We start from the raw sequence: 19,434 nt of genomic DNA on the forward strand, positions 1-19,434 counted from the left end.
TTAAGTGATTAAAGTTCCTAATAAGAGGTACACGGAGGCTATTTCTAATAACTAGCAAATACAAGAAATGTTTTTGTTCGGATATAATTTTAGAAACAAAGCATATGAAAATCGAATGCCTTCATAAAGTTAAATGAAAGCACCACCGGTTGGGTAGGAACTGAATGAGCTTACACACCCGCTGCCCAGAACTCACTGTCTATAAAATGCCACAGCTTAGAATCAAGAGCCTGAGCAAGAAGAGCGTTATCTAGAATGTTTTTGCCCAACATCCGTAAATGTACACTCGGAACATATGGGTAATCAGACAAACATAATTTCTAGAACCGAAATATATCCTTTTTCCTTAATACATTACTTTTCATAACGGTGTATATATCATTGGTTCCGTTGACACGAATATTAGAAAGGAGGCTTTTTTGTTTCAGCTCACTACGTTATACCATCATACCCCCCAAACCAAATAAATTATGACTACAATAGAATATTTTACTTTTTTTTAATGTATTTTTACCACATAATTTTTGATTTTATGTTTAACATCTTCTCCTTTTGACTTTTGCATCTTTTTCGTTATGTGTAATTGACATTGTATCACACTATGGTAGTCTTCTGTTATTAATTTTAGTGACTTTTCACATGTTTTACACAAATATTGTCAGTATTTTTGCCGCTGCCTTTCGTGGTCCTATTTCAGGGCGTAAATGACCGGCACAGGCATGTAACATCTAATTAATAGATTTTTTCTTCTTTCATCCGTGGAACCGAAGACCAGTGTAATGTCTTCTTCGGTCTCACTATTAATAAATGACAATACTGAGGATTGACGGCACATCAGATACACTCAAACGTATAGTATATACTTGTAAACACAAATGCGCTTAATGTAACAGCTTAATTCTTCATTTGGGAAAACAGGTCGGGATTTACCACTCACCTCAAATCCACACTTAGGATACAATACTACTTCAAGTTACATGGCAGTAAAGGCAACACCGTCCATAGTGGGTCGAGAATCTGCAGAATGGCGGAATTTTAACCGATCAAAGAATACTTCATATATTAAACGCTGCTAATGTGTCGTTGCAGTTGAGTGCGCTCCACAGTTTCATGAACGATGTGCGCTAAATTATTCTTACACACTACGAATAATATCAATTGAACAATCAACGTGTGAACGTATTTTTCAAAATATCCAATTGTATAAACTATCGTATGTGTTCATAATAACAATGACACAAAATAAGAATAACATTTTTCGCTTAATCTTTAATTATTTCGGTGACAGAATTGATTAATGACTATAATTAATGTTTATTTTTATTTAGTAATCCACAATCATAACTATCTACATTTGTTATCTTTCGCAGTTGAATAAATACCATTATACAATATTCCTAAACAAATCTTGCAAGGTCGATTGGCCTTGTGCTTGTAATAGGCCCTCGCATAGTGTGAGGGCACGAAGGAAACCGCAAAAATACTAATATTTCGTTATCAGAAGCGCGAGACACACAGGTGCTTTTCTATAGACCTATCTCAAATCAAAAAAGACCCAACGAAGATTCAGACGTCGTCTTTAATCCCACGGCATTCTGCTGATTTAAATATGGCAGATTAAGCTTCAATAAATACCCCAAGGAACACATTATTTAATGAGCATCCACACTAATGTAATGAGTACACATAGGTTTAACATTTCAAATATAATTGATAAAACATCACCCTACGTATCTCATTTAAAGACAGTTGTTTGTTGTCAGTGCTGTTAAAATGGCTATACGAACTCTAAAGAGACATTTAGCTGATAAATTTACCGCCATATATATCTATATACAGAGGAAGGGAGAGAGAGAGAGAGAGGGGGGAGGCAGAGAGGGAGAGGGGGAGAGAGACAGAGAGAGGGGGCAGCGATGCAGAGAGAGAGAGAGAGAGGGCAGAGAAGGAGAGGGGGAAGGCAGAGAGGGAGAGACAGACAGACAGACAGAGAGAGAGAGAGAGAGAGAGAGAGAGAGAGACAGAGAGAGAAGATTGTCTAACCGCTCCTACTATACTATACTATACTATACTATAATAGCAATGTATTGCCACTGATAGCATAGTTACAACAGTAATAGTTGTGGTACGCTAGTTAATACGCCCTGTGGATCCGCTTCTATGTATAGAAAGCAGTTTATACCTTACACTGGTATCACAATTCCTCTATACTATCATTTCAAGCAACGCTGTCATGTAGTATATATATATATATATATTCTCTTCGAACGTTTATACATCTATTGATCGACTTTATTCTTCTCTCTCCTAGTTTTTATGCGTACGTACGAGCAAAGCTCGTACGCAATTGAACAGATCCTATATCAATACTTTAACGATCACTGCAGTTATTACCTACTGTATACAACGATTCGGTGAGCGGTTTCTACTGCAATATAAAAAAAGAGCCCTAAGGAATCATCTTGCTCTGCTCTTTCGAGACAGATAGATGCCGCCTGGAGCGTCCTTATGCGCTACAGCGAAAGCAATAGAAGCTACAGTTAAATCATAAATATGAACCTTGTTATAATAGAACTTCTGAGCTTCAACGAGCTTTGACATGGCTGGCTTTGAGCGACTGGAAATAGCTTCGTTGATGCGCGGGCAATTTTATTCAATTTAAAATAGTTCGAAGAGAATTTTGAAAAGCGTTTAGCGATATATCTGACGTAACCGGTATGACATGGTGATCGATAGTTATGTGTCGTTGCCATACGTCCTGCATGCGCTGTGTGATAGCCCTGTGATAGTAACATCCATTTAAGCGACCCTAACTTAGCTATCGGCGTACTCACGTTCATGCATAGCAGGTAATGTCAAGCAGTCAATGATCATTCTGGAGGATGGAGATAGAAAGTCTGTGGACCGGCTTCTCTGACAAACGTTAGTCGACGAAGGAGTTTACCAGCAACTTCGCTGCCCCCATTCAAACTGTAATTAATTATTCCTATGAAATTGCTACTTGGTAGTAGAAAAGTAGCTTAACTTGTTATGATTATTTACAAAGATCTGCGGAAACGTAAACATACGTTTACTAATTCTAATCACATGTGAACATGGTAAGCGAAATGATGTTGGTTAGACCGTGACGAGATAAGCGAGGTGACAGCTTACTTCAACTTTCAGACGTACGAGTCACTCGAGCTCATGTATAATAGATTTTCCACAAATGAAAGGATCAACAAGCAACAGGCGGCCTTAATTATGGCAAAAAAAACCAATATGGTGCGTAATGTGAAATAGTACGACCCGTGTCTCTGGGCAGGGTAGGACAGTAGTGTTTTCAGGTTACATCTGCCCTGTTCGTAGCAGCTGTTCAAAATACGAATTTCGATTGCTATCGTTTGCGACGTATACTTAAGGTATCGCTCACAGTAGAATGTAGAGTTGTGGGATGTTACAGAAGAAGATTGCATTATTTTTAATACAAATAAATTAAAATATGAAGTGAATAATCGGTTAGAGAAGATCTATTGCAACATAAAACATTGTTGCATAGTTTGGGGTTAATTTCATTACACTGGACCTGCTTACCGCGGATCTGTGTCCCGGAATATTTTTCTGCCCCTTCTGGATAATGGTGTTAGATCTGAGCGACACTCCGAGGCGTTCGCGGCTGATCCACAGACGTCTATGCTATATTAATTAGGTGCGAAAGGGAACTAGTTCTATTATTGTTATCGCCTGTGGTCGAATAGTTATTGCTAACTGCTACCGCGTTGTCCACAATGCTAAGTTAGCAGTATAACGCTTATGAACACCGAAAGACCAGCGTGTGTCGCCGGGCCTGTACAACCGTCTCAACTACTCATTTTTCTAACCAGGTCAACTTTCCCTATTATATTTCCTAATGCATGTACAGATGCGCGAACATTAAGATTCGCACATATATATAGTAATCTAATGCAATACCTAACAATGCTGTCTGCGCTCATTGTGATGTAAATGCTTGGGACGCATCGAATGAAAGTTTCTGCTCGCTAGTGATAAGGCCGACTTTCCAACAAATGCTGTTCTCTGTCACGTTTACTTATCAACGTCCTAACATCTTCGTGCTTATTTCCGTCAGCTGTAGTGAGATATGTATTGCCTATGAACGATGTATAATGGCTACTTCATGCATCGTTCTCTCCATTCTCCGAAGCTTCAATCTCCCTCTCCCGCTGATGTAGAGTAGATGCCATCTGCGTGATTCTTGGTTTGCTCCTTTCCATGACTAGACAGGATGACACCGAATATCTGATTTATTATTCGCTTACTCGATGGTGATCATGAGCGACTATCTGTAATGGATTTACATCGAAAAATACAAAATGACATAGGTGTACGACAGCTATTATTAGGTGGCTAAATTCGAAGAAGAACCGCGGTCCCATTGTACGGTATTCGGGATAAGAGCAGACTAGTGTAAACAAGCTTGCAACAGCTGTCGAACTTAAGTGTATCATCACACTAGTTCAGCCTTGACGAGGTGCTTATTGAGCAATCTACGATTATGCTGAATTAGAAAAATCGAAATGAATCAAGTATTTCCACTAAAGGTATGCTGCTAGTTGCAAAGCTCAGCTAATCCCGTATATCAATTCTCTTAGTATTCGTAAAGTGTGATTTCTTACGTGTCTCAAAGGGCTCCGATATGACGGCAGTGACTGCCTCGTATGGCACTATATCATTATCTTCCATTTGAATAAACATATTTCCCCTTGGAAACAGATGTCGGCAACATCGCCGCTATATGGCTCTTGCGGGTATGATGAGTACTACTTTTACTAGATGATTGCCATTAGTGCTGATGATTCACTGGACGCAGCTTAGCAACCCGCTGATGTTCAGCATATCGTCGATGATGATCAATTCTTGAAGACACCTGGAAGCGGTTAGTCCACTGCCGTTGATGGCAGAGGAAGTTAGAAGAACTTGTTAGATGTACGAAAGCTTCAGGCTATCCTCGCCTTCTTATCAGCGATACATTCGCCGATTTCGATACAGAGGTATAGTAGAATACGGAGTGCTCTTCAGCTACCCGATATTTGCGTGGTATAGATTTTGCAATTAGAAACCGGACATAATAGAGGAAAGGCAGGTAGCGTGCACTGTAACACCGATTTGTTACACGCAACGGCAGTCACGTGATAATGGGTATGTTATATTCCATATATATATATTAAACTTCCAGTTAAATATTTGTGAAATTCATTCGTTTGTCTTTTAACTGTATTAGGTATACATTGTGTAGCGTTTGTTCAAATTCTTCCGCCAACCATTACGACTCGCGTAAATAAAGGCTACTGTTCAAAAAACCGAAGCTGTATGGAGCTGAGTTAATTTGAAATCACTCCGTTGAACCATGACGCTAGTCGAAGTGGTATTACATTATATCGTATTTGTCTAGGATTTTTAAACTCTATTCGGTTTACCCGTAAAGTTTCCAGCGTAGGCTACCGTTGCTCAACCTGAGCTTTAGCGAAAAGCGGTACGACAGCCAGCATCACTGAACGCTATTTGAAATGTTAACGGCTGTATCAGGAAGGCCGCAAGAAAAATTGTTTTCGTTTAAAAATTAGTGTTATGTAACATTTTCTTTTTGTAAAGCGCGAATATTATTCCTAGTTTTAGTAGTATAGTTTTAAATGCAGGGTCTCCAGTCCAATGAGCGAAGCAGAAGAAATTTACTTTTAAAGAAAACTTGAATAAAACGCTGCCAAGCAAAAAAGCAATCATATGTCTCATTTATTCAATTGTAGAAATAATTTGCTTTGGCGCTGATTAGAATGCACTTCGTGCTTCACGGATTTTGCTTAATTGAACAGAAGAGCGGAAATATCAACTATAAACTTGTTTTCCTATTATATTTATCCGCGTTCATGAGAAGGGAGCCGCTCTAGATTTTATCTGGTACTGCAATCTCATTCCAGACCTCAGTCATATCCTGAAGCGACGCAAGCGATCGAAGGCGTTCTCAAAGGGAATAATCCGTGGCGAACGCAGTTCGGTAGACGGGCTAGGCACGATCCATAGAACCGCATTAATATATCGATAAACAAAGCCCATCTAGCGTCTCTGATACCCCTTGAAGATCTAAATTTTTAAATTTTATCTTCGTGGCCTAAGGGGCGTTTGGAACCTTGTCGGGGATTCTCATCAGCCTTTTTAAACTGAATAGAAGGCCAACTAAATCGTTCACCTGCAAGTGGCATAACAGATGATGTAATCTAGTGGGTTAATACACAAACCTAATTTCCGTTATTTACATGCAGTCTGCCAACAGTTTCCCCATCTTTATTCGGTTATCATTTGTCAAATTCTCGTAAATAGCCAGTAGTAAAAGCGATTTCCTAGGTTTAACCTATTTTGAATTCAGATGACAAAGCATGACATTGAGCGGTTTGCATGTCGCTTAGGGATTGCTTAAATTGCGAAAGACGCAGACTTTTCATGAATATAGTAACGAACTTACTTATTTTTTAATTTTCAAAAGAGTGGCACGGTCTGTTTTTTTTTGTTTGAACCTTTTAAACTGTATTGCGTTGTTTAAAAGTCTCGACTATTATTAGCTTCGCACTACAGATGGTCCCCATCATGTGCCATACACCATGGGGTGCGAATACCTTCCATACATATATCTCACGACCTACTTGAATCTAAATCCTGTACTGCATAGGGCCATGCTGTGTTCTATTCAAAGTCAGACACACACGATCAGCCAAAAATGCAGTGTAGGTCAGTATAGGATAAAACTGATGGATCGAAAAAGAAGAAGAAGAAGAAGAAGAAGAAGAAGAAGAAGAAGAAGAAGAAGAAGGGTCAGGAGAGACAGAGAATCGATATGCTTTTTTTTACATCATTCTGGTGATGACTGTCCTTTTTTGAAGCGCAGGACCACAGCCAGGAAAAAGGCTTTTTTTCCCATAACAATAAGATCGCAAGGGAATAGAAAAGACAGGTGTTTAATAATATTGGTGTTGCGTCCGGCGCGCTCGGAATCGGTCATGCTTGGGTTGTCGTACCATACCATATTGCACGTGCTTCTTTCTCACTTACCATACGCCACGCGAATTACATACACGACGTGGCAGCTATTGGAATAGTACCGCGATTCCACGCGCGAATTCTCACATATAAACTACTGTAATCGCAGTCTACTTCGGCAGCTTTGCTATGTCGTAAAGCACATTCCCGCTGTGACCGCAATGGATCGATTCATCACAGGTGCGCCAAAAATCAAATAGACAAACCACGTCGGCTACACATCAGAAACGAGAGCTTCGTGAAGAGCTTCTTTTGCGTACGTCTCTCTCGATGCTAATGGTGATAGCGACTATGAGAGAGCGAAAAATTGAAGTAAGGCCGAATTGTGTGCATAACTTCGAATCGAGAGCTGTGTTGACGCTTGCTGCTCAGCGACAAAAGCACAACATACGTTTGCCAATGAATCAGGCTTAATCAGCTATTGTGGACACTTGACAGTGGCAGGCGATGATGCGAATAAGGTACTGATGGTTGCGGTGATAGCAGACTTTATGCCGGCACATACAGATTACTCGAAGACAGCAGAAGAAGCGGGTGTAGCAAAAGACGGAATAAAACAACAAGCTTTGGATAGTTCGTGTTGAAAACGTGGGCTCCACACGTACGGAGACGCTTTGCAAATGTAATTCTCTTGGTGAAAGGGGCACGAAACGGTAAATGCCGACCGGTGCATTAGATTATAGGTTAATGGTGAGAGAAACGGTCGATAGGATGCAATCTTTACCAGCACCAGCATATGTGAATGACCTGCTTTTATTCCACCGATGAGAGTGCTGTTCATTCCGGAATTTCTATTTCAGTATAATTCTTGAACTTGGTTTTTCTTTTTGCCATCCGGCAAGAATTTGCTCGCCGATGGCGTAGCCAATTTACGCGAACTAGGTGACTAGCAGATTGTAAAAATGATTTTTCAGGATGACGATACGCGGTCAACCAAATCATTACCACGAGCATACTCGAAAGAAGAGTATCATCAACATAAATGATCCATTTAGTGTTCCACCAGCTTTGACGGAAGAGTAATCGATAAGTTACTTAAATTATTCCGTTGATGATGCTAAGATATGTGTACTACTGGGTTCGACTGAGTTTAAGATCTGGCACATGACACTGTTCTGGGACATTATGAACGTACGCGTCTGCTCTTCGGGCTAACATTAGTTGTTTCCTGCTTGCTATAGGACTGAGCATTTCTTTAGCTGAGGACAACACTTCGTCGTCCTCCCCCTACCCGTCCGTAAGCCCTTTGGTTCAGTTTCCTCAGAATCCATCTGTTCAGTTTCGGTCGAGTCCTGCTCCTCACGAGCGCCTGCCTCGTCCTGACGGCCCTTTCCCTGTCGGCTGTTTCGCTTGGGCGGCCTCTTACCGTTAGCCTTTGTCTCCATCGATGTCTGCATGACGTCCTCCTTTGCTAACGCGTCTGTTTCTTTGTTTTGTGAGCGGCCTTGCTGCTCTCTGAAGATACCTTGCTGTTGCTGACCGCTATCGGCGTAGTTTTCACTAAGCGCATCGTTATTACCGATTCTCACCCGCAGCAGCACTGGCTGGTAAAGCCCACATGGAACAGCACGAAACGTAAAACGATTAGTCCTTTATACACCATCCTACCATCAGTCTACCTGTCGTTGAGAAAATAATAATAAGAACATTAATAATTGATATTATTGTATCAAAAAATTATCTACAGTCTCTTAATTTCAGTCGTTTAAGGCAAAACAATGTCCGCAATTGCGGAGTCAGACCCGCCCGTGTGCCTGTTATCCGCAAAAGGCCAAATTGTAGACGATTCAACGTGCGGCTTGTATTTTGTTAGCGTTTTCAAGAGACCCACTTTCGATCGTATTTTGTTTTGTGGAAAACAAAAATGGGGTGTCGAAAGGCTTGCGTTATGCTTTATGGAAAGGCCGAAACAAATGCTCGCAGCTGGTGCTAAAGCTGTGGAAGGCTTTTCGGTACTACACAATGAATTAATGTTGAGCGTGCAATTGATGTCTGCGATATATTAGATGGATTTGCAACGGACGATGGAGTCTCTTCATCCTTGGTGATTTGCCACATCAAGCACGTACAAAAAGGTGAAGAAAACTCATGTTGTATGATTTAGGAATTACTCTTGAGAGCTATCTTTGAGCTATCAAAAAAGTTAGGTCTCTCACAGGAATCACGTTGGGCCATTTTTAAAGATACTTTAGAGATGAGAGGGCTTACGGCAAACATTTTGGCGAACGACATGGACAAGAGACCCGTTAACTTTAACGCACTTACAGGTGACAAGACGCGATTGCACATGTTCGATGATGGGGCAAAAGCACAATCACCTAGATATCGCTTTCAAGGAGGGCCCTGATCAGAAAGCTTAGGTCTACGAGCTTAGGACTAAGCTTCTTTTCGACGCCTTTTAATACTATTAGGGAGCTCTGCATTATGAATCCATGCTGAGTGCTTCTACCGTCACTAAAACGTATTAGCAGCCAAGTACGTGATATTGTTCGCCAACTTAGCTTGAATTCTAGGAAAAAAACGCGCCTCCTTACACGTTGTTACCCGTATCGGGCCTTTTGCTGTAGAGCTTTACGTTTATTTGTCGTAACGCTCATATTTAGCAGATATATACCAGCTTTATGCGCTAGTTTGCTACTCATAAAGCTTAAGAAGCACCTAAAAAAATAAAGCTTTCATGCGACCCAAGAAGTTCAAAGAGAAAACGAGAATAGCATCACAGCTACTTCCTATGTTTTAGTTCGAAAAGTGTTTCAACGACTAGAAAAAAGACAGGCACGTGTACACCGAATACGGCGACCATTTCTTCAAACGGAATTAAAATGACAGCCACGTAGACCATAATATATAACATTGAATTTTGTTAATAAGTATAGGCATTTTCTGTTACTTAGAAGATCTTATTTTAATATAAAAAAATCATTGACTTGAAAGACACAGCCTATAAGAACCTTCAAAAGCTTTAAATTGATGATACGATCAAAAAGGCCAATCAATTTTACGCTGCCCTTATCTACTAACACTTAATTTGTTCACAGATTTAGCACCAATTTTAGCGGAAAATAAGCTTAATGTCCTATAATAAAAATCTACTTAGTCACTTTCTTGTATCCTATCCGACCTTTCACGCTATTTTTCTATATGTTTGAAACATATTATATAATAAAATCAATCTTTATTTTATACCTTATGATCACCCATGCAATGTTCCTTTCCAACGACATCATATTCGATGAGGCGCAAACAAAGAGCATTCCTTGTCTTCAGTCCGAATAGAACACGGTCACACCATGATGGGCAACGTGTGCCCATGAACGAGTGACCATCATCCGCTGATTCCGTGTAAGGATACCTGTTTTAGTAATTAATAATAGCTATAAAAATTGGATAAGCTTGGGGTATTTCTATAGTAATTCAATAAAGCATTGGAATTGTTCGGAACTTTCAGAATGTTCAAGATTCGGTGCTGTTGCTGTTTTTGACCAATCTCAACACCAAATAAATCTGATCGTTAAAGTTAACCAAAAAAAGTATATGGAAACCCTTCACAAACAATTTTCCCAAGCTTGATTTGGCCGCAAAGAGCTTAACGTTCTGTCGAGTAACCGTGGATGCATAGCATTTCCAGTACTAAACGACTATTAGCAAATGCAAACCCTACGTTGGTGGAAACTGTATTGTAAACTCGTCCAACTCTTCCTTGAAGAACTCTGGTTCTTTGTCATGTGAGAGTAACTGAAATAATCACAGGAGAAAATAATATATATACATAATATTTGCTTGTGTTGTTAACAATAATTATAAGAAGATTTTTTTAAAGGATTAAGACCCACTTTTGCAGGTTTGATCCATTTGGTTGTAGTCTGGACGTTCCCACGTTAGAGGCGGTACAGCCGAAAATGGCAAAAACAAACTTACAATTCATTAAGACGTAAGTTTACGGTGCATAAATTAGTTAAAAAAAAAAAAGACATGTTTATACCGCTGAAATAGATGAAAACTGAACCGTAAGCTATTTGGCTGCGAGCCTATTTTTCTTCTGATTGCAAATATACCCTACTATAAACCTTTGCCCCTCCAGTATGACATGGCGTTCTAAAGGAAAGTAAGAAAAGCAATGAAGTAGTCCATACAAAAACAAGAGAAATGTCGTATGTGTTTTAACATCGTTAAACACACATTGTGAGAGTTTATACGCTGTAAGTATAAATGAACAGTATAACATCTTCATAATGCAGGAACATTTCGGGCTGAATAATTTTTGCATTGTTTTTTGCGCTGTATTTTTTATTCATATATACATTGATTTTCTCAAAGATCAAGCTCAATACGCTTCATATATTCGTACCTTATTTCTGTTGAGATCAGAGGTAAATCGTGTCTTCGCTCGATCTTCATGTAATTCGAACAACTTCTTTTCGAGCGTTAACACGCGACGAGGGCAACAGCCGCCTTCAGACTTACGTCCTGGAGCCGCTGACATGGTGCTTACTTCTGAAGTTGTAGAGAAAGCACTGCCCACCCCTTGATGGCCCTGTATGGCTCCCTTTTGTTCACTTTTGTGCTTCTCAGTAACGCTACTTCCTGGCACACCCTATAGAGATTAAAATAATAATTTTAATAGTCTTTTTTATCATCCATATTAAAACTAGGTCCGGTTATTCTAGAATTACGCATTATAAGACATACGTAGGATATTGCTGGCTGACACAAGAAGGCATGGCCTTTGTCGAAAGAAGAGTTTCCACCTTTGTAACATCTAGCAGGGAACTCGGCTTGCCTATAAACCCCAAGTTTAGGAACGTTCACACTTGCATAATTACATTCAAAATAGCATCAGGTGTAATTAAAAGTATGGCTGCCAGATATTTTGTAAGATTTTTTTTTATAAGAAGGTCTCAATATTTACGGTAACACATTTTATTTTAATACAAAAAGCTACAAAATCTATCCAGCGAGCATTTCGGTTTGAGGTGCATAAATTAAAAGTTGTCATTCAAGTTAAAGATAGAAGGAAGATTGATATTCAGATTCACTAAACTTACTTTCTTTTACTTTTGTCTGCACGAAAATTCTGCTTACTTGCTGAGACCTGATTTTTGGCTTAATCATTCCCGTATTTTTCAAACAGCGCAGGTCGAACGCCAGGTGATAAGTTAACGAATAGTCCACTGTGGTGCCTTGTATATAATAAAGGATAATCGTCATAGTGTTTGTCGTCAACTTCCTATACTGGTGAAGTTACAAGTTCAATAACCCAGTCAGTCAAAATCAATGTGTTTGAATCTAAGTCATTGACGATGACTAATCTCTGTAAAGAGGTGAGTACGCTCGTTTCTGTATAAGCCAAGCCATGTTCCTTTTTACGTTCCGTTATGTGAAATTGAATGTTTTAGATATTTAATGATCCTTCGGAGCAGCTTTTCCAGGCTACGAGTTGCACGTTTGCAAAATCCATATCATATAATAGACCTCTTGCAATGGACATAATTCACCGGAACCAAACTGGTAGAATTAAATGACTCTGTTCATAAAAGCATATAGGGCATACTCCTCAAAGCGTGCCAGCTGGAAGTAGACCAAAATTCATTTCGTTTTATTGCGGAATAATTTCGAATAAGCTAGGCGTTGACATATATATCAAGCTAACATTTTTTTATTTCTACAGAATACTGAATGACGACTACATAATTAACGATACCATATAAAGCCTCAGAATAGCCAAATATTCGAACTATAAGGCGGCATGAAATGTTATTGCACGCGATCGTTTGACGTCTTTGAAAGGTCCTTATTAAGAAAAAACTATTCGTTCAGATACCAAAATTCTCTGACCCAATAGAGTAATTAAATTACAGTCGATGTATAAGGCAACCCTACAACATCATATTTGAGTCTTTAGGACAGGTTACGAGGAACGAATTATCTACGTTTTATACCAGCGTCTATCACGAACACGAAACGCCTTTTAGCGGCAAGCAAGTAGACAAGTTTTTTTTTTCGAACAAAACTTGTTTTTCAACGAACTACGCGGAGGAACTACGCAGAGGCTAACCTAGTTGCTCACCTGGAGCTGATATTGTTCTGATGAAGAGCAATGATAAACTTCATCACTGGCTTTATATTGTTTTTGTGCGACTTGACGTGGCTCGCTCCTGTTGTGAGTGCCTTCACCGCCAGCATCGCAAAACGTTGTCCTTCTATCGTTGACTGCCATTTTCCCGGCACGTTTACTATCTTTGCCCTCTAATTTTTGCTTATAAGAGCCACTCTCTGTTTGGGCAGCTAATACGGCCGATACGGCCCGTTCACCCTGATGCGTTCCGGCTGACTCTTCGCTAGTAGGTGCATCGTCATGTGAAGCAGTTGTTTTCGTTAAAGTAGTTACCGTTGATATAGTCGTTGAAATGGTTCTTTGATGGAATTCTTGCCGTGTCAACTTTCCAGTTTCGTCTTTTGTCTCGTGCAGCTCGGCGCCCTCACTCAACCAGGACACCACTGCTCCCGTGTCCAGCCTAAAAAAAAGCCGAACATGACGTGCAGAAATAATTACAGACACATATAGACAGGGCTCGCCGAAAGTAACGTAGAGCAAAATAAAAGATAATTCTTCAATAATCCGCTGTTTCAGTACATGACCAGCAAGGACTATTGTAACAAACAATTCACATAGGAATGATATGACACTACCTTCGAAAATGCTTAAACAATTGACAGTATATATACGTACGCCGTGTTGCACGGTTGTTGAGCAGTCCAGCTTGTGCATAACAATTAATAGTAACGCAGTATAAAACGACAGACATGAAAGATATATACTTTGGAGAAGTATTACGACAATATTTAGGTTTCGTTTGTGATAGATCGTATACTGTGCATTGAAAATCCAGAAGGCTGATGCTGACATCAGTCTGTGTAATGGCAAGATATTTTTGAAACGCTATTACATCGTTCTACTTTCATCTTTCCACGAAAAGTCTCGACTATCATGGATGCTGCGGAACATCTGCCATGGTCCAGCCGTTGACACTGGTAGAAGACGGACAACTAAATTAAGCGTTTGAGTCCGTTATTAAAAAGCCAACACGATATTACCAACATATTGAGTCACGAGTGCCTTCGCAGAAACGATGTTACGCGTATGAAGATCATTAACTGAAACAAAACTAGCGAAGAATCATGCGGGCTTGCGTTAAACACAAAGCTCGTAAGCCCTGTCGTTCTAGTTCGAATCGGAGTCAACCAGTTAACTAGCGTAAGAATCGTAAGCGGTATAAGCTACCGCCGTATGTGAGACAATGATATTTGAGAGAAGCTCGTTAGCAATGACACGACAACGAAGATTATTTACCCCTTCATTCTTGAAACTGCATTACTCTCATCGTCACAGGACTTTACGTTACGCAGAAATTTGTGAAACCAAAAAAATACAAAAACATCCATAGTCGTTCAGTACATACGATATAGCCTGTCTATCTCTTCACACTAGGTATATTCATACAGCTGATTTTCTTAAAATGTACTTTTAAAATACATTACCGAAAATTGAAGTCCCCAAAAATGAAGAACGCGTGAGGCAAACATTGCTTGCTGCTACGTGGCTCATTATCATCCAGATCCGTCCCTATTCTTTCCAAGGCGAACCGTAACGCTCTTCGACGTCCTTCGCTGTACAGTGACGGGAACTGTAATTTCACAGATAGAGACAACGTTACGAGATTACAGGGTACCATATCGATGTAAACCTAGGCAGATCGAATAGCAATAAATTAGACCCTTCCTACAGAACTAGAATGAGATTGATAGGCACAAGTAGAAGGACTTACATAATTAGAAAGGCATCAATATTACATGCGACGCGGGCATGTCACCTGATTATAGGAAACGATGTCACTAGCGTGATAAGAGAAAATGAAGATAAGGGAATTATATCGTTGAAGTGATGTACCCAACCTACTTAGCTACGACGGCAGGCAAAGATCGGCTTAGACTTCGCACTCTGACAACTGTCAATCGTGGTGAAGATACGTTTAACAAATGTAAGAATCGTTGCGACCACGACCTGCGCCGTTACCAGCCTCATTCACCAAGAAGCCAGCTGAAGTTACTCTTTGTAGAAAGCAAGTTAATAAGTGCTCATAGCAAAAATAAGACTAGCATCCTTTGGGTCCATTGAATTTTTCTATATAATTCCTATTCAGACTCGACGGTTCCAGGAAGCGATTGCTTCAACCCGTCTTACAATACGAGGACTTTGTTAAACGTTACTGAACTTTCTACCTAACACTCTAAGAGAACGTACAACCGTCTCGGGCAATCACTCTTTCCAGTTATCGATAAGGAAAAATAAATTATTTGAGATAATGTAGAACAGTGAAGATGATCTATTTATTGTTCGCTTAAATTTTAGACCAAATCCGATTTTGGACGTACGTGAACATTCAAGTCATCGGGTTCGATCGCTTAATAATTATGAAATGCCCTGTATAATTTTTGCTATTGATACCTCGAAAGGCCATTGTCTGTAGTGTGGCGGAGATCCAGTAACCAATTCTAATTATTTACCATATTCCGTGTGCTCTGCTTCTTTTTCCATGGTATGCGTCCGACCATCCAGCCTCTTTTTAAACCGACTAGTTTGAAAGGTATGAGTTCATATAGGTACTGTACACTGTAGGTACTTCTTATTTGGGGGTCCCGCGACTTAAGTCATATTAATATTCACTATTTGTTTGTATCAGAGCACTTTTGCATGTAAGGTTTAAATTTGCAATTTTTTACGTTTACGTGTCAACCAGAAGTGATGAAATTTAAGCAGGTCTCCTAAATAGCCTCAAGCCCTACTTCTCATAACTTTTTTTTCTTTCATTCTTGCGCCAATTTCTATTGCCTTTCAAGCTCTACGAAAAAGATTATTGTTCTGAACTTCTTTTTATTCATTGGCTGTTTCAAAATCTCGCCAAATAAAACTCGTTACTTTGATGTTAACTCTTTAAAGCAGAAGATCTATGAGAGTGCTATGATGGTATTGCAGTTTCTGTGTGATCCTATCCATGTGATCTATGTGACACAATGACGCCAACAGTATATTAAGTCATAATAAAGATTGCTTTAATGAACTTCCGCGGCGATCCGAGACGCCCGATTCTGGCTGGTAATTTGGGTCAGACGCTCAAGCAGCAGGCACATCTGACATGAGCGCTAGCTTCAGTCTTCAGAACAGACAACCGTGTGCAGTGTCTAAAAGACCTTTCGATTCAAATTTCTACAAAAAATAGTTATATTTGCTACGAAATAACTCTTGCAGAAAGTAATCATTCGAAATCATTGAAGCTGGACGTTGCATTGGTATACGTTATACAGACAAAGAAGTCGTGCTAAGCCATGCGAGATAAATTGTAGGTATAATATCTCGAGTAAATAATTATGCTGTTTGTTTTTGACGGCCCCGTAAATCACATGACGCCGTACCTTCCTATTTTTCTGTTTGGACATGACAGAGCTTACTTGATGCTGCTCCAATACCTCTGTTTTTATGAGCATGCTGGCACAAATAAAAATGTATCAATTTTTTATGTTAGAGAAAGAGGAAAAGCTACCTAATCGGATGATCACTTGTTTCCAAATAAATAATAAAAAACAGTAAACGAACTGCATAAGTTATGGCTTTGAACTATTTCGTGCCACATAGATGAAATACTTAATTTTCACCGTTAGCGGCCGTTGAGAAGGCGGCCGTTCAAATTAATAAGTGAGCCAAGTACGGGCATTAAAGGAAGAAGTCACACGAAGTTAGCGGAGCTGGGAATGTAAACAACGCTAAATCTCTTTTTAAGTAAATGTCGCGATTTGGTCATTGTTGGTCGCGATTTGGTCGGTGTTATATACCGATATTGTAAAGTCTGCAATTTTTTAGCCTTAATGCCTCGACAATGTTCCTCGTATTTTTATTTAACTACGAAAAGGTTATGTTGTGGAAGTCACGTTCGCTCAACTGCGGACACGTGTGGTTGTTGGTAACGTAATAGGAAAGACGGCAGGTTAAAGGGTCAATTCTACGATGCGGGTTTCAACTTCTGCCTGAAAACCTTGTCGTTTTTTGAACCTCGAACTTGACACACTCTTTATCCGTTAACGTGCTATATTCTAGTATTTATCTTTTTAACGTTTTTTATTTTACTTATCGTTTTTAACTCAAAGTAAAATTGCCACACGGCAACATTAAGCAATCAGTTTCGAATCTATATTATAAGCTTAAGGTTATCTATCGCGTTACACGTCCAGAGATAACGCTCATTGTAACTATATCACGTAAAGGAATAATCATATTCACCTCAACACACAAAACCCGATTGCCTCTCGTGGATAGGATTCTTTTATACTATATTTCGATCCATAACCTTAATTCAGGTGGTATTTGGACTTTGCTATTGTGTATTTCGGCCTTCCGCCCAACAATGCTACTCATCGTATTGTATAATGCATTCGGCTCCGGCTTCAAGGGACCTTGTTTCTCTGGTACCTGTTGCATCGCAACGAAGTTCGATTCGTCGTGGAAGAGGTGAACGTTCATGAGTTCGATGGGTATGAGATTCTCCGCCAGTTGCCACCGCGTGCGAAGGAAGCCCTTGCGCGATGACCGTTGCATTGGTGTCATATCCTGACAATGTAGATAAAGACAATGTCATACTAGACGGAAATCAAACAAATAAATCAGCTCCATATTTCTACTTGTCTTCTACCTTTCAAAGTACGCATGGTTCCGACTTATATTGAGAAATTTCTTAGACCCATGTGACTTACACAGATAACTTTGCATGACTGACTCATAACTGAGCATAATTCATGCACGTTTCTTTATTCGAATGTTCCGACCCGATGCGTTGTTGACAATAGGCGTTTCAACGATGCAAACAGTAGACGAAGTAATCGAATAACGATGGCAAACAACAGAGGGAAGCAAATTTATTTACTTTACATTTGTGTAATGAACGGACCGTTATTTCGGGGCTATTCCGAAACTGGTGGTCTACGTAATACTAACTGGTGAGAACTTATGCTTGTGTACTGTGGCCACGGGTTCAAGATCCTCTTGAAAATAGACACGACTATGTTGATCCAACGGGTCGAAGCTGCCGCTTTTGAAGTTCCACACCCGCACCTTGGAAGAGACTGAGCTGTGCACAAAATAAATGCTACCCAACGCCTGAAAAGAATGCAAACGTTTTTAACTCAAAGTAAAAATAAAAAGTAAAATTCTCACACGGAAAAATTAAGTAATCAATTTCGAATCTATATTATAAGCTTAGATCATACAACTATAGATTGAAAGTGCTACGACCGGGAGAGTCGCTTTGAATCTCACTTACAAAATGTCGTTTGTACTTTCGCGCGTTTCAGTACTATTTATTATGGTATTAGCCGACGTGTTCAAGCACTAAACTACAACCACTGTCTCAAACGTACTGTTTCTGGGGCACGTTTTGCTTGAGCTGCACACGGAATTAATCGAGCTAATTACTTTTCAGTTTACCATATTATGCTTTATAATCACATACGGTAAATTTGGTGCTGTCATTTTCATCATCGATGAAGGCGATGTGTTTAGTGAGTCCATAAGGTTGAAGAGCTGCAGCGAGCTTGTGGACGAAGGCTTGAGCATGACACATCGAACTGTGAAACCGCTTGCCTCCCACTTCTTGCAAGTGAACTGCCAACAAAGCGGGAGGTCGTGGCGACACCACCTTCTAAAATTCACAAACAAAGAACACTGTCTTAAATAAACAGCATATTTATACTAAAATTCTCCCTGCTCAGGCATAGTTTTTTGTTCAGCGACAGCTCACAGCGACAAATGACGCCATCGTGCGCCAACACAGCGTGGGACCTATCACGAACGTATATAGCTCGAGCTGGGAAAGCATGTGAGCATCGGGAAGCGCACAATCTACATACAGTTTCATTCATACCTGTACGACGAACTGCAGTTTTCTCGCAGGTGATCACTACAGATGTTGAACGCGTTAGAATAGTTTTATCTGACATTCTATTGTTGCTAAAGCTCTCTTCTTTTATGGATATAGATGGCCCCTTCGCGTCCTATTGCGTCTCAGCTGAGCAGATACTGCCAGACATTACGGAATTTATTATACTTAAAGATTGTATAGTTATGTATTAAAAAATTTCCCTCATCGAATCGAGTCACACGCTAGTGATCTTTTTGAGCGAGAGTAGGCTAACGCCACAGAGTACTGCCATATAGTTAGAAAAGCCATAGAAAAGTCTTTGTAAAGCTTACCACGCTGCCTATGGGAAGTATATTCATTTTTGGGGGCATTCCTCTTTTCAGTAGTAAACTTTTTCGCCACT

General features: G+C 39.8%; 1 protein-coding gene across 16 annotated transcripts in view; it reads right to left on the reverse strand.

The window, feature by feature from the left end:
• Nucleotides 1-485: 485 nt before the first annotated feature.
• The window catches only part of 5PtaseI (inositol polyphosphate-5-phosphatase A), a 52,217-nt gene continuing 33,268 nt past the window's right edge, over nt 486-19,434 (reverse strand). For 10 of the 16 annotated variants that reach the window (XM_022847155.2, XM_022847153.2, XM_022847151.2 and 7 more), the window contains 11 exons: nt 18,624-18,812; nt 18,110-18,271; nt 17,588-17,725; nt 14,605-14,750; nt 13,133-13,580; nt 11,414-11,659; nt 10,727-10,800; nt 10,252-10,417; nt 7,078-8,609; nt 4,653-6,220; nt 486-4,319 (listed from right to left, as the gene is read on the reverse strand). In XM_022847155.2, the coding sequence (XP_022702890.1) occupies nt 8,241-8,609; nt 10,252-10,417; nt 10,727-10,800; nt 11,414-11,659; nt 13,133-13,580; nt 14,605-14,750; nt 17,588-17,725; nt 18,110-18,271; nt 18,624-18,812 (1,938 nt within the window). In that variant the 3' untranslated portion in view covers nt 486-4,319; nt 4,653-6,220; nt 7,078-8,240. Of the gene's footprint in view, nt 4,320-4,652; nt 6,221-7,077; nt 8,610-10,251; nt 10,418-10,721; nt 10,801-11,413; nt 11,660-13,132; nt 13,581-14,604; nt 14,751-17,587; nt 17,726-18,109; nt 18,272-18,623; nt 18,813-19,434 lie in introns of those variants that run through there. The other 6 variants (XM_022847146.2, XM_022847145.2, XM_022847157.2 and 3 more) reach the window with 6 other exon arrangements.

The sequence above is a fragment of the Varroa jacobsoni genome, unplaced genomic scaffold (genome assembly GCF_002532875.2).
Source record: "Varroa jacobsoni isolate VJ856 unplaced genomic scaffold, vjacob_1.0 scaffold_1272, whole genome shotgun sequence".
Classification (NCBI taxonomy): domain Eukaryota; kingdom Metazoa; phylum Arthropoda; class Arachnida; order Mesostigmata; family Varroidae; genus Varroa; species Varroa jacobsoni.